Source organism: Manis pentadactyla, chromosome 9, assembly GCF_030020395.1.
Source record: "Manis pentadactyla isolate mManPen7 chromosome 9, mManPen7.hap1, whole genome shotgun sequence".
Classification (NCBI taxonomy): domain Eukaryota; kingdom Metazoa; phylum Chordata; class Mammalia; order Pholidota; family Manidae; genus Manis; species Manis pentadactyla.
Window position 1 is genome coordinate 61568265 of NC_080027.1, and position 13894 is coordinate 61582158.

Below are 13894 nucleotides of genomic sequence, written 5' to 3' on the forward strand. Positions count from 1 at the left end.
AATGATGAGGGGACAAAACTAAAAGAAGGAAATCTTGTTTTGGGGAAAAAAATATAATGACTTGATAGATACCCTAGATGGTAAGATATGTAAGTGAAAATGAGGGATTGAGATTGTGCTTATTTGTTTCAGTGATTATCGAAGTCCCCCAAGAGGTTCACTGAAGCCCCAGGCTAAATTTTATATGATTTTTTAAAACTTCCCTTTGCTTCAGTCTTCTAACAAACACATACTTAAATTTTACTATGTGCCAGGCATTATTTCAAGAACTCATACATGTAAACTTATACATCCTTTATAGCGACCCTATCATGTAGATATTATGATTATGCCATCTCACAGATGTAATTAAGTTACTTGCCTGAAATAACATACCTAATAAGTAAAAATCCAGGATTCAAACCCAGGCAGTCTTGCTTCATAGTTTGTGCTTGCAACTACTCTGCTCTGCTGCCCCTCGCTGGAGGTAATGTATACCTTAGCTATATTCACATTTGTATTTATTTAACAAAAATCTTATAAAAACTATTCGATAGGTATTATTCTAGGTGCTGGAGATAAAATGGAGAACAAAACCAGATACTGCTCCACTCTTCATGGAACTAACAGTCTAAAGGGAGAGAATTGCTCATCCTACAGTCATAAGCAGGACTGCAGGAGCATTTCAGCAATGTGGATTTTAACTGTTGATAAGCAGGCATGAGGGGTAGTGTTTGTGGGTAAGTGATCCTTCATCTGGGGTTGGAACTTAGTCAGGCAGAGAGGTATGGGAAGGGCAGAGAGGACAATTCTGTACAAGGGCTGTGTGGTGTGCGGGGCACGGGGAGTGTGCAGGACTGACATGGGCTAGAAGCTAGTGTGCCTGTAGGAGACAGTGAGTTGCCATACTACTAGGTTAGCAGGTAGGAGTCAGGCTGATACAAGCTGTGGAAACCATATTATAAGGAACTTTGCCCTTATCCTAGAAGCACTAAGATGCTAAATTTGCCTTTTGGAAATTCACTCCGATTAGAGTGTGGAGAGTAGAGATGAATGCACAGCATAATGAAAAAAATTAGATGATGGAAAAAAGCAAATTTTAATTAAACCACCATACAAAAGAAAATAATCTGTTTACATTTTTTCCTTTTGTAGATGTGACTTATTACAGTAATTACAGATGTGCTGATGTAACTTTTTCAACTCTCATCAGGGCATTCTTTTTAAACAGAACTGAAAGTATACATGTATTTGAAAAAAATTAACATTAATTAAAGATAAGCTATGTTTCCCGATTTGTATTAGGTGCTTTCCAAAACATCATATTTAACCCTCAAAAGATAGTACAAATGATGGACCTGAAGGTCCAAAGATTAAATAGATCAAATAACTATGTTTGGTCACAGAGTCTTATTGCCTGTGAGTTACAGTTTCAAGGCTTAAGCTTTTCCTCTTTGAATAAAACATTTAATACCCTTATGTTTCAAACTTACTGACAGTCTAGGGAGATACCCTCCATCAATTGATGGACACTTACAGTGCTCCCCAAATCTGTAGTGCAGTAGTTACAAAAAAAAAAGGAGTCTTTGCTAAAAAAGCACTTGCAAATCTGTTTTCCACTAGAATAAATTGGGTTTCCTGGAATCCATCCATAAAACAATGTTCTGAATATGGTTTTCTTTGTTGGATTTTACAGATGGGTACCAAAAAGTGGTTTAACTAAAATATTAGAATCAGTGATTACATGAACTGAAAAATTGCTGCCAATAGCTATAAATTATTACATCTTAGAGTGTATATTATATTTGTTGGAGAGGAAAAATTCAAGATGCATTTTAAAAGAATTTTATTGCCTATTTTGTTAAGGTAATTCCTTGACTTCAGAAGGAATACAGAAAGCTGACATATTTTCAAAAACATTTAAAACATTATCACCAATTTGAGCTCCTATAATTAATTAGTAATTAGCAATTACTATTAATTTTGTTAAGAATCTGAGTGACTATCACTCCTGGTATCCAATACTCACTCCATTCTCTGAGAAATATTTCATATTCATGGAATAATTTTATATTCCTCCCATTCACACCTCACTCTTCCAGTCTTGATATTCTAGTTGTGAAGATGGAGGTGGCAGAAGAAAAAAAATAATTGTTAGTTTTACTTCCATAAAATTCTTCATTCCTTCAATCTGTTCTTGACAACAAATAACATAATTATTTTTCCAGTGTACACATATAATTGAGTTAGTTTAAAATATTGAACTTCTCATTACTCCTCATTGAGAACAGTGAAATTGTAAACAGGCAATTGCATACATCTACATGTAGATCCAATCGTTCAAAATCAGATTTTCACATTAAACTATCCAGATTTCCAAATTCCTCTGAAAAAATGGAAGATCTAACAACATCAGGACTGTATTTTTTTATGGTAACAGTGAGTTAGAATCAAATATATATGGTTGTCCTTTCTGGGCATGACATGAGCTCTTCAGTTTTCCACAATCCCCACCACTCCTTATAGTCTTCTGGAACTAGCTGCTTCATTCTTCCATTTAATCTGTCTGACATCTTCTGGGCCCTTAAGTTTATAACCCCTGGGTGAGATTATAATATGAGTAATTCTTGTTAAGCATAAAGTGCCCTTTGTGATCCTGGCCCAGTTGATTTTTCTGGTCTCATTTTCTCCTCCACATACTTTCTGTACTCATCCATGCTTGTTCAAGCCTCTGTCAGATGTTTTACTGTATGGTATGTATGGTATGAGCGCTTGAGATCCTCCAATTTTGTAAATTGCTATACCTTTGTAAGGCTTTCTAACAATGAAGCTTCATCAACCCCTACCTCAAAGTTTAATGCACACTTGTAAATTTCCTAAAGAAATAAATTTAAGTTTCACTTTAAATACTTAAACTTCTTTTGTAATTCTTACTATCTGATATCATGATTTATAAGTCTGTTCTCAAAGACACTGAGGGCCTTCAGAAAGGAACTTTGGCCTCTTTTTTTCTGTATTTCAGTCTTCAGAGCCTAGTGCTACAACTGGAATAGAGTTCTCATTTAATAATGATTGATTGCTTTGAATCAGATTAAATTTCTATTAAAAGTTTTTTGGTAGCCTCACCAATTAGCTACATTTTAAAGTATAGGGCTAGAGTTTCAGAATATTTAAGAAGCTAACATCTCTCTAGTCATATGAAAGCAATTAATTTGGAGAGAAGCTTTTTATAGTAGCATAGCATTTTCATACTGATTCCCATGTGGATTCCTATATGTAAAATAAGGCACAATGCATATAAAAATGGAAAGAATGCAATTGTTGTTGAATTTCATATATTTTCTCCTTTATGAAGCATTTAGTGCTTCTTAAACAACTATCAATGACATAACATTTTCATAAACTTTAATTGTTAGAGACATTTTAGATTCATAGCAACATTGAGCAAAAAGCACAACAGAGTGATACATTTGTTATTATCAATGAACATGCATTGACACATCATTGTCATGGAAAGCCCATAGCTTCATTAAGATTCACTCTTGGTGTACACTCCATGGGTTTTGAAAAACGTTTGATGACATATATACCTACCATTATAGTATCTTACAGAGTAGTTTCACTGCCCTAAAAATCTTGTGTGATGAATCTCATGATGAATCACCTCCTCATCCCTGCTTCCTCTCTAACCCCTAATCATTTTACTGTCTCTGTAGTTTTACCTTTTCCAACTTGTCCTATAGTTGGAATCGTATAATATGTAGCCTTTCCAGATTAGCTTCTTTCACTTAGTAATATACATTTAAGGTCCTACTATGTCTTTTTTGATAGCTTATTTCTTTTTAGTACTGAATATATTCCATTGTGCAGATATACCACAGCCTATTTAACCATTCACCTACCGAAGGACATCTTGGTTGCTTGCAAGTTTGATGACTGTGAATAAAGCGAAGCTGCTATAAATATCCAAGGGCAGGTTTTTCTGTGGAAATTAGTTTTAACTCATTTACATCCTAACTTTTGTCCATCTCATCTTTCAAGCCTGAAGTGTGAGCACTAGGTTTGACCTTTACTTTCAATATCATTTTATGTTATAACAAAGAAAACTTCAAATAATTCAAAATACTTAACATGTTTTCTAGCATTATTATTTAAGTGATTTCCTCATGATTTTATAGGGTATACCAAATTCTGTGAGACCATTTTTTGATAGTTCTTTTTTATTTATCTGAATGTTCTTATGGCATTGCAGCATTAAAATTACACCAAATTTTGCTATACGACCTGTTCTCTATCATGTGGAATATATCTTGGAAAGGGTGAAGGAGAGGAAAGGTTCATTTAACATTCAGTCCTAGTGAGTTCAGTTGCTATTAAATCATAGCTCACTGTCTGAGGCATGAGGTCCTATTACAGGGTCCCCAGGAAAGGTTGATGGTAGCCAGAAAGAATTTTTTTCCCACATACTAAATTTCAAAAATTTTGAGCTTTAAGAATTTATTTTCTTCTTTTCTAAAATCACTTGGTAGTTATATTTCAATACCTTGATACTGTGAATGTTCAAGGAAATAATTTTATTGAGAGAGATTATTTTCAGTGTAATATGTAAGGAAATTAAAAGTAGCAAGGGGATACAAAAGGGAACACTAATTCCATTATGGAAAGAGTGATTTTATTGCCTGTGTATTTGAACAGCACATTCTATATACCCTTTGGAAAAAGAAAGATATTAATTCTTGGCAATTTCCATGTATATCTTTTCTATTTTATACCTGAAATATCTAGTTGATGTAATCAAGGGGAGTAGTTTGTCTCACACTTTTGTGATGAATGGGTTATTTAAACTAGTATTGAATTTTCAATTTACTGTGTACAGACTAAAAATACATTCTTTCAATTTTTTATTTTAGTTTGAATAGGTGAAGGAAAATATATAATTCTTTATTTTAATATTACCTGGCCAAAAAAAAGGGGAAATAAATTAAATGCTGAAATATATTAAATTCTAGGCATTGGTGAAGTGTCATGGGACATTTAGAAGTGTATGGATATGAGATACTGATGATTTGATTTGAACTGTGTATGAGCTTAGTTTTTTTCATCTTGGAAAATAAATAGAGCTATTATTACCTACCTAAGATGATTGGAACCATTTTTTGGGAATTAAATAGCATAATCTATATGAAAGTTAGTTTTGTGTGCCTTAGAGCATAACTGATGCAATGTTAATTTCCTCCTCCCCAACCTACCCTGTGATTTACAAAAAAATACATCAGTAGTGTTCATGTGTAAAGCTCTATATTTGGTACTGTGACAGTATAGTGATACATGAGATACTGGTTCTCAAGGTATAGATTATTACAAGTATTACAAATTGGATGAGTCCCTACTACTTTTCTGAAGTTGTAACACCCATGACATCATAACCAGGACATATACATGTTGAACTCTGCAGTATATTAAGTAAACTCTTTGTAAATGACCAATATAGTTGTTGTGTGTCTCAGTAACTATACCCTGGGGAACTACTGGATTTGAGCGGAGGTGAAAGACATAGGGACAGTATTAGTTGGAGGAAAACTAGTTAAGTGGTCAAATATTGGATTCCCTAAACTCTTAGATAATGGCTTTACTTTCCCTATTATGAATGTGCTGTCTAAAATGACAGCCATAAGTCAAATGTGGCTATTTAAATTGATTTTTTTTTCCAGTTTTATTGAGAAATAATTGACATACATCACCATGCAAACTTAAGGCACACAGCAGGATAGTTTGATTTACATATATTGTGAAGTGGTTACCACTTAGGTTCAGCTAACATGCATCATCTCAAAATGAAATAAAATTTAAAAATTAGTTCTTTATTTACACTCACCACTGTTCAAGTGCTCAACAACCATATGTTACTAATGGTTACTGTAATGGGTAGCACAGATATAGAATATTTCCATCATTACAGAAAGTTCTATTGAAAATTGTTCTAAAGGTGAGGTTCAAGTATAGGGTGAAAATAGAAGTCAATTGCTTGGCAATCTTCTGCATTCTTGTAGCCATAACAGAAAAAAATGAGATATTTGCAAGAAAATATGAGAGAAGGAAATCATAGTTAATTCAATATACTTTACTTCATTGATCACAGTGATAATAAATACCCTTTATTGAACATTTCTATACTTGGATCATATTATTTAATTTGCACTCACACATACATAATATATAGCCAGTGAGATGATTTGTTTTCTATGTACATTGAATAGAAGAGGAGAGTGAGGCACAGAAACATTGAGTACTTTTCCCAGAGTAATAGCAAGAAGGTGATATAGCTGAGTTTGAACTTGGGTAATTGGATGCCAAAGCCCTACCAGGTAATTAACCTAAAAGGCAATGGATTGATTTTAAAGCCTTTGAAAGTAAATTAACATTCTGTATTTTTATCCCTGTGGAACTTGCTTATTGCCAGAACAGAGAGAAAACTTTCGAAATTCAAAACATTCTTTCATATGCGAATCATTCGATCTGTAAGTATTTTAGCAGCTATAAGCACATACTTTGGATTAATCTTGCTGAGATGTGAAAAGATAAACATTAGACTCTCCATGTTAGAAAAGCTAATATGCTTCCTATTGACTACTTGCTCCTGATCCCTATGATGTATTGGTAGTTATTTCTCATTTTGCCAACACAAAATATTGAATCCTGGAGGCTGGAGAGCAGTAGCATGATTGGTCCATAAGTGAGCCTAAATTTCTACCCAATCTCAGTTCATCTTGGTAACTGTTTTCTATTCATTATTCCATATTTAGTAACTTTGAAAAATAGTTTGAAGGTAGTACTGAAAATTTTCAGTTATGCATTTCTTATTTTGGGGGCAGCATTTTATTGTGTGTTTATGCTATGAATTTACTGAATTTTGAAGGCTCTGTATACATGTCCCTTGGGAACATAAAAACTAATACAATGGTTGCTCCTGCCCCCACATTGATTATGATCTAGTGTGAGAGGTCAAGTCTAACCATTCATGCATGCACTTATCAATCAAATTTTGAGACATAATGTATAATAGCATTGCCTGGAAAAACTTATGTAAGTAAATAACTAAAGATGGCATGTACTATAAATGCTGTATAAGTTCTTCAGAGAATTTAGCGGTAAAAAGAAAACTTACATGGAAGATACAACAGGTGAGCTATGTATGGTGGTTCCCTTTTGAAACCCTAGTTCTTTAGATCTGAAGGATTCCCCTCCATCACTGTGGTCCGTTCTTCAGCTATTCGAGATACACGTCTATAACTCTGGGGGCAAGGGTGTTCCTGGTACCGGTGAAATTGAAATAAGTCAAGAGAAAGGGTGGGTTGTGAGAAACCACTCTTTATTGCTCACAGTTTGCTCTATTCGCAGGCTGGGTCTGTCCTGTCTGTCTCCTCCAGCGGTGGGTGGCTCACACTCTGCCCTCAAAGCACTCTCCCTGCTTCCTTCCCGCCCCTTCCAAGAGGAACTCCATTGGCCAGGTCCTTGGTGACTGGCAGACACCAGACCAGTTATGTACCAGGAATGGAAGGAAGGAGAGAATGTCTATTCTCTCTCCACCCCTTGCCCAGGAGGCTGCGGGAGGCTGCAGCCATGAACACCTATTGATATGTAGTAAATGGTGTAAGGCCAGGCGGGAACGTCTGGAGTTTATCCCACAGCTTCCACAAGTACTCAAGGCAGTTATCTGTCCTAATCCTCTTTATGCTTTCCTTGGCAAGGCAAGTTGATTTTATTGTGTATCAGTTTATTTTTATTTTATTTATTGGTATTAAAGAAGAGACTCAAAGACTTTTTTTCTCCAGGATTTCCATGAGAACATAGAGAAATTAACAAATTTTTAAAAACCACAGAACTGGAAGAGATATAATTGCTAAGGCTTTCAAAACTTTATAAATATTTCTGTGCAAAATATTTTTATTCAAAAAATATTTTTAAGTTCCAAAGGTATTGAGTGCTGGTATTAGTCATTTGTTCTTTAATTTGAGAACTTAAATGTAATTGCATAAATTGTGTAAATATTAATATAATGTAGAATATAAATTTAATTATAAATGGTACAGCAGCCCTGGGAAGATCTTTGACCCTTTGGTTCTTGGTTGGTGTACAACCAGGAAGAATATTCGATCCTATAAACCATGAGCTATTGCTTTCAGCCAGTGAGCTGAAATCTTACTCCTGGTTATAGGTAATAGTCTTTGTGGGTACTGTGTGTAAGAGTTCATTAGTCACTTGGACTAATGAGGATGACATTTTAAAATATTACCAAATAAAACATTTCATCTGGATGGAGATTGGAAGCCTCTATTCACACTATTTGCAGTTTCCTAGTCTTCACAGGATATGGAAGCATTAAATCCAACAGCTGCAGAACAGAAACAAATATCCCATAAACCACTCAAATGCCAGGTTGTTAGATCAGTGTTCCTACTGAATTCTTCTGCTTTGGTAATTCCAAAATTATGAAGCACCAATAGTCAGCCTTCATCTTATTTGTCTTAAAATAATTTTCATGTCTTTCTATACAAATAAACTTTAAATAAATACTTAGATTCTGGTATATGATACTTAGATCTGACTTTGTAAGGACCATGAGCTTATAGGGGGAAATACTGGTTTCAGTTTTATGCCCAGTGTTTTTCCTTGTAAGTTCTAAAGAGTGGGCTGAATAATTTTTGAGGGCTTGTCACTTGTGGATACTCTCAAAATGTGTCCCTTGGTGCATTAAGTGTCAAATCAATCTCTAAGCTTCTCTAGGGCAACATGGATATTGTGTTCCTTTCTGTCATACAAACTGTGTATGTCATGTCCTTTAGCATGCCCTTAGCTATGTCAAATATTTTGTAGTTCCTAGATTATAGTTCCTATATGCAAATTCATTCATGTTTGAAGTAGTTTCACATTTTTTTTTCCCTACCCAGGAAGGGAGGTGATAGATCTTAAGAGGACTGAGTTTTGAGTCTATTTATAATCTTGACTCAGTGGTGAACTTTGCCATATTCACACCATAAAAAGCTTTAGTTTCCTCTTGGTGATTTTTTTTTCCAGCATATTCTCTTTTTTTTGTATTTTGACTGACATAATATACTTATTTAAATTATTTAATATGAAAATATTGATAAAATGTAAGTTACTCAATCTTACTACTTATTTTGGAATTATGTAAAGTAAGTGATTCTCTATGCATTAATTGCCTTTCTCAATGGTAATTACTATCCATTTGATGCATGTCCTTGAAGTTTTCCTAAATTAGCATTATATAAATAAATAACAGCATTCATATTTATGATACAACATATTTATATGCAATTTACCTTTATATATGGTCATCTATATTGTGTGTGTACACACACTCCAGTATGTATGTGTATATATATATATATATACACACACACACATCATAAAATGAAATTGTGACATGTCTATTTTCAAATTATTTGTTCTTGTTTAAGAATGTATATCAAACATCTTCATGGCTCAATATGTACATTTATCTTATTCTTTTCAAATGTTTGCATAGAATTCCATTTTATTTGTATCTTATATACTATTCTACCAGCCCTCTCTTTACATGTTCTTATTTTTGTTATTTTCCTGTTTAATCACTATTGTGTATAGGATATATGTAGGATGATAGTCTTAGAAATGAATTGCTAGATTTAAGGATATATGTATTTTCATTTTAATAAATACTAATTGAAGTTTGTATTTTATAAATGAGATATTATACTGTGCTATTTCTGATTGTTTTTACAATTTATATAGGAAAGTATTTCTTTGAAAACCATTACTTTACCAAGTTGGTTAAGGAAGTATTGCTATATAGGTAACCTCATTATTACTTATATATTTATACAGTGCCTAAAGTATATAGCTATACAAATATATGTGTATTCATGCAAAAGCCTTATGTCCATCCTAAATCAAATTTAGTCAGCAAGAAGTAGATAGATCTTTGAGATTGGACAGACACAGCCTATAAGTGATGTGGTAATGGAATGTTTTAGTTATGTAGTCACAAAGTCCTTTGACTTGAAGAACTTTAGTAGTAGTTTGATATTAGCACGAGTCCCCAATCCACCCAGGCCACTATTTCATTTTTTATAACCATCCTTATAACTGAGCTGAACAATCAACAACATTTCGGTTTTATTTGTTGGTTCAGTGAACAAAGGAAACATTCTATCTGTGAATTTAAATCACAAAGCGCTTCTCCCTTGATCTTTTTTCTTTTTGAGGCAAAGCTCAGTGTAGCCCACATCATCCAAATACATGGCTCCATCTTTCACATCACAGAGTCACATTCTATGACTTCATGGAATGCCATAGCAACTAGTAACATTCTATTAAAGAAACACACACACACACAACTCTTCATAGCACTTGGTGTAGTGTCAAGGGAGATTTCCTGGCTAAAATTTTATGAGGGACTGTTACAAGTCTGTTCAGGGTCACACCCTCCCTTATCTTAAGTATTTTCTTATCCCAGAAGAGAAATGATACAGAATGTCAGTAATATGTTTCAAGATCAGAGATCAGAAATCCAGCCAGAATTGTTTTTATTTTGTATCACATAGCAATACCCTATGGTTTAAAAGGAAATAGTTTGCAAGAAATACAATATAATGTTATTATTAAAAGATTTTTAATATTTCCCTTCCTTGGTATTAGTGAATGAGACTTGCAGTGTTAGATAATTTTGCTACTCTCTTTTCACTTTATAATTCTTTCATAACTTTTATAGTGTGTGTATGTATGCATATAAGAATGCAGGTATATCTGTGATGTACATTATATATATTATATACTAAATTTCTGTTTCATCTTAAACAAATGAGAAAAGCATGTATAAATACTTTGTGGGAAATACTGATGGAATATTTAGATGAAAGAGAAGTCCAGAAAAACAACAGAAGAGAAAGAAAAGGGACAATCTGAACCAGGAAGGGGGCTCAAGTGTATTTGTTACTAGATACTAAAAACGCAAGGCTGTGTTTATAGGCATAGGTTTTCATAGTCTCTTAATGCCAGCTAAGTTTCATTTGCAATTCACTTCCTTTTCTATAGCTCTTCACTAACCTTCTTATTGATATGATATCACTCCAAAGCTTTTTGTTGAAAACAAAAATGTATGCTTAATGTGTCACTCTGATGACTTTGGCAGATATTCCACCAGAGTGAGATTTCCTTTTTTTTTTCTAGAATCTGCCCTTGAAGAAGATTCCATGCAAAGCCAGTGCACCCTCAGGCTCTTTTTTCGCCCGAGACAATACAGCAAATTTCTTATCGTGGTGCCGAGATTTAGGGGTAGATGAAACATGTCTGTTTGAATCGGAAGGTTTGGGTATGTATTTCCTTCAGAATTTTAGCTGCTAAAATAATTATCAGTATAACTATCAAAACTTTTTTTATGTGATATCATTTCACAGATTGTTGTTAACTTCAAAAAAATTTGTAGTTTATTGTGAACTGACAGATTTGTTGTAAACTCAAGTCTTTGAAGGTAGAAAAGTGCTCGCTCTCTTATTATTGCTCACCTTTTGATTAAGAAAATAGGAACATGAGTAGCACAATCCTTTCCAAGCTAAAATCAAGTACATATGATGCAAAATGGGGGGATATTGGAAAACGCAGGGTTACGTTTTACCACCAGGCTCTACTCTGGAGTAGAAGGGTAATTATATATGCTCCAGCCATGATAGCACTATTGTCTTTTCACCTCTACAAAAGTATGAAAGCACCATTGTCCCTTAACTGTGCTTGTTCAAACTGAAGTTTGTTTATTTGTTTATTTATTTTTCAGTGAGTTAAAAGTCAGGCTAGTAAGCAGAAGAGTATGATAATTAAAAATGATGAAATAAAAGGCAGATATCTTAGTGCTAGGCTTACTCAGAGAATTATGGGTTATTTTGTCTTGTTTTGTTTTATAATTGATATTTGGCAAATCTACTTTCAGACCTTAGAAACAGCTTTTGTATTTCCTTGGGAGAAAACATACATTGTTTAGTGTTTCAGCATTACCTGATACCCTACCATTCAATGTTCAGACCTTCTATAATAAGCTGCACTTTAGTATAACTCTAATATGGAGAATATTGGAAGTAAAGTCCTAATCTAATGAAATTGAACTAAGGTAGGAAAGAAGACATGTAGAGGAAAAAAGCTTTGGTTCTTTTGCCTGAAGCTTTAAAAATATCAATTCACAAAATCACATAATACCAAATATTAACTTGAAAGTAAACTGAGCATCCTTCAGAGAGAACAAGCATACAAATTGCCATCCAAATGTCAGAATACCCCCCCTAAGGCCTCAAAAACAATATTCCCTGTTGAACTTAGGAAATTGATGGTAACAGCTAACATCCTACTCATTTTATATTCTTAAGGAAACGTATATTTGTACTAAGAGGAGATTATGTGATATGGAAAAGATTGTTATCAAATGTCTGAGAATTCTTTCCGCAGAGAAAAGAATTACATGAATTTAGACTTGAAGAACATTTTCTACCTGAAAAGTAAAACAACAGAATAGTTGCACAGTAGCAGACTGCATACAGTGGCATGCTCCCTGAATGCCCATTATATAAATGGGCTGGCAGTGTTCTTACCGTTTCCTCACATCAAAATAAAACAACTGGTGGAAGATATATGTGTACGTATATAACTGTTTTTTTGGGTCCAGTGGTAATTTTACTTTCAGGTTTATAAGAAACTACATGAAAAAAGGATTATAGAAAGAGAGTGTGGAGGGATTATTAGCAAAAAAAACTCCTTGAGAGATCTAGTAAATGTCTTTCTCTCTATGTACTTGTAAAATCAAATTTTAGTCATAAGGGGTACACTCTTCCTGTGTGGAAAAATAACATCATGATTTGAAATCTTGCAGTGCCCTTGCCTTGCTTAAGAACTGCCACATGGTGAAACTGCTTTGTTAATTCTCTCACTGTACAGGTTTTCATTTAAAGAAGCATTTTTTCAGTTACTACTCTAGGCCAAGTAGATCACTAGGAGCTATGAATGGAAATATGATTTTGTCTCAGTTTTCTCAATATCCATGAGTTATTTTTTACTTGAACTAATAAAACTTTCAGTTGGAGTGCAAGGAGCTTGGATGGCTTTTTAAAACCCCATGCAGGTAATAAGCAAGAAATATATTTTATGTTAAAACAATAAAGCCCAAAGCAATTTATATAATCATGGTCCTGGTATAAAAATACATATTCTGTAGCATGTAAAATTATGTCAGTAAAAATCTTGAGATGGTCTAGTTCTTCACCCTGTTTGAAAAAAAACTGACTAAAAAAGAATGTCCATGATAATTTATATATAATAACTGTTAAGTATTTTGTTAAAAAACCTTTGATTCTGATTGTCTTCTATATTATAATTTAGCTTATACCTTGTAATTAAAATGTACTTATATATCCAAGAAATTTTAATCAGATCAAGTTTTTAAGGCTTACACAATTTTAAAAATATTTTTTAATCCTTTTAGTGCCAAACTGAATCAAGTAGGCTTTCTTGTTTGCTGCTCCGCAAAAAGATAAATCTGAAATTTCTGCTGCTCAGAATAGGACATGAGGTGATGTATAATGGACCCTGTGGAGACAGAAGAAGGGAGCCAATATTACAGCATTGACTTTAGGATTACTCAGAGAAAGGCAGCAGCTGTGCCCATAGATGTTAATGATAATCAAGAGGAAGAACAATGAGAAATTCCATTTCCCCAAGTGGGACGCTTTCTCCTTGGATTTTTCTTATTATTCACTGTGGGTGAGGAAGTGATTCAGCCCCGGCTGATGGCCCTGGACTCTGTATTGCAGAATTGACTTTCTGCGACCGTAACACTGTGTACCCTGTTTGATGTCTTTTCACACTTCACTTTTGA

General features: G+C 33.8%; 1 protein-coding gene across 7 annotated transcripts in view; it reads left to right on the forward strand.

Moving 5' to 3' along the window:
• Positions 1-13894, forward strand: part of GAS2 (growth arrest specific 2) — a 121420-nt gene that overhangs the window by 35426 nt on the left and 72100 nt on the right. For all 7 annotated transcript variants that reach the window (XR_005034082.2, XM_036932716.2, XM_036932715.2 and 4 more), the window contains exon 4: positions 11209-11350. Coding sequence is in view for 6 of the 7 variants with exons in the window: in XM_036932716.2 (XP_036788611.1) it covers positions 11209-11350 (142 nt within the window). In the remaining variant the exon portion in view is untranslated. The remainder of the gene's footprint in view (positions 1-11208; positions 11351-13894) is intronic.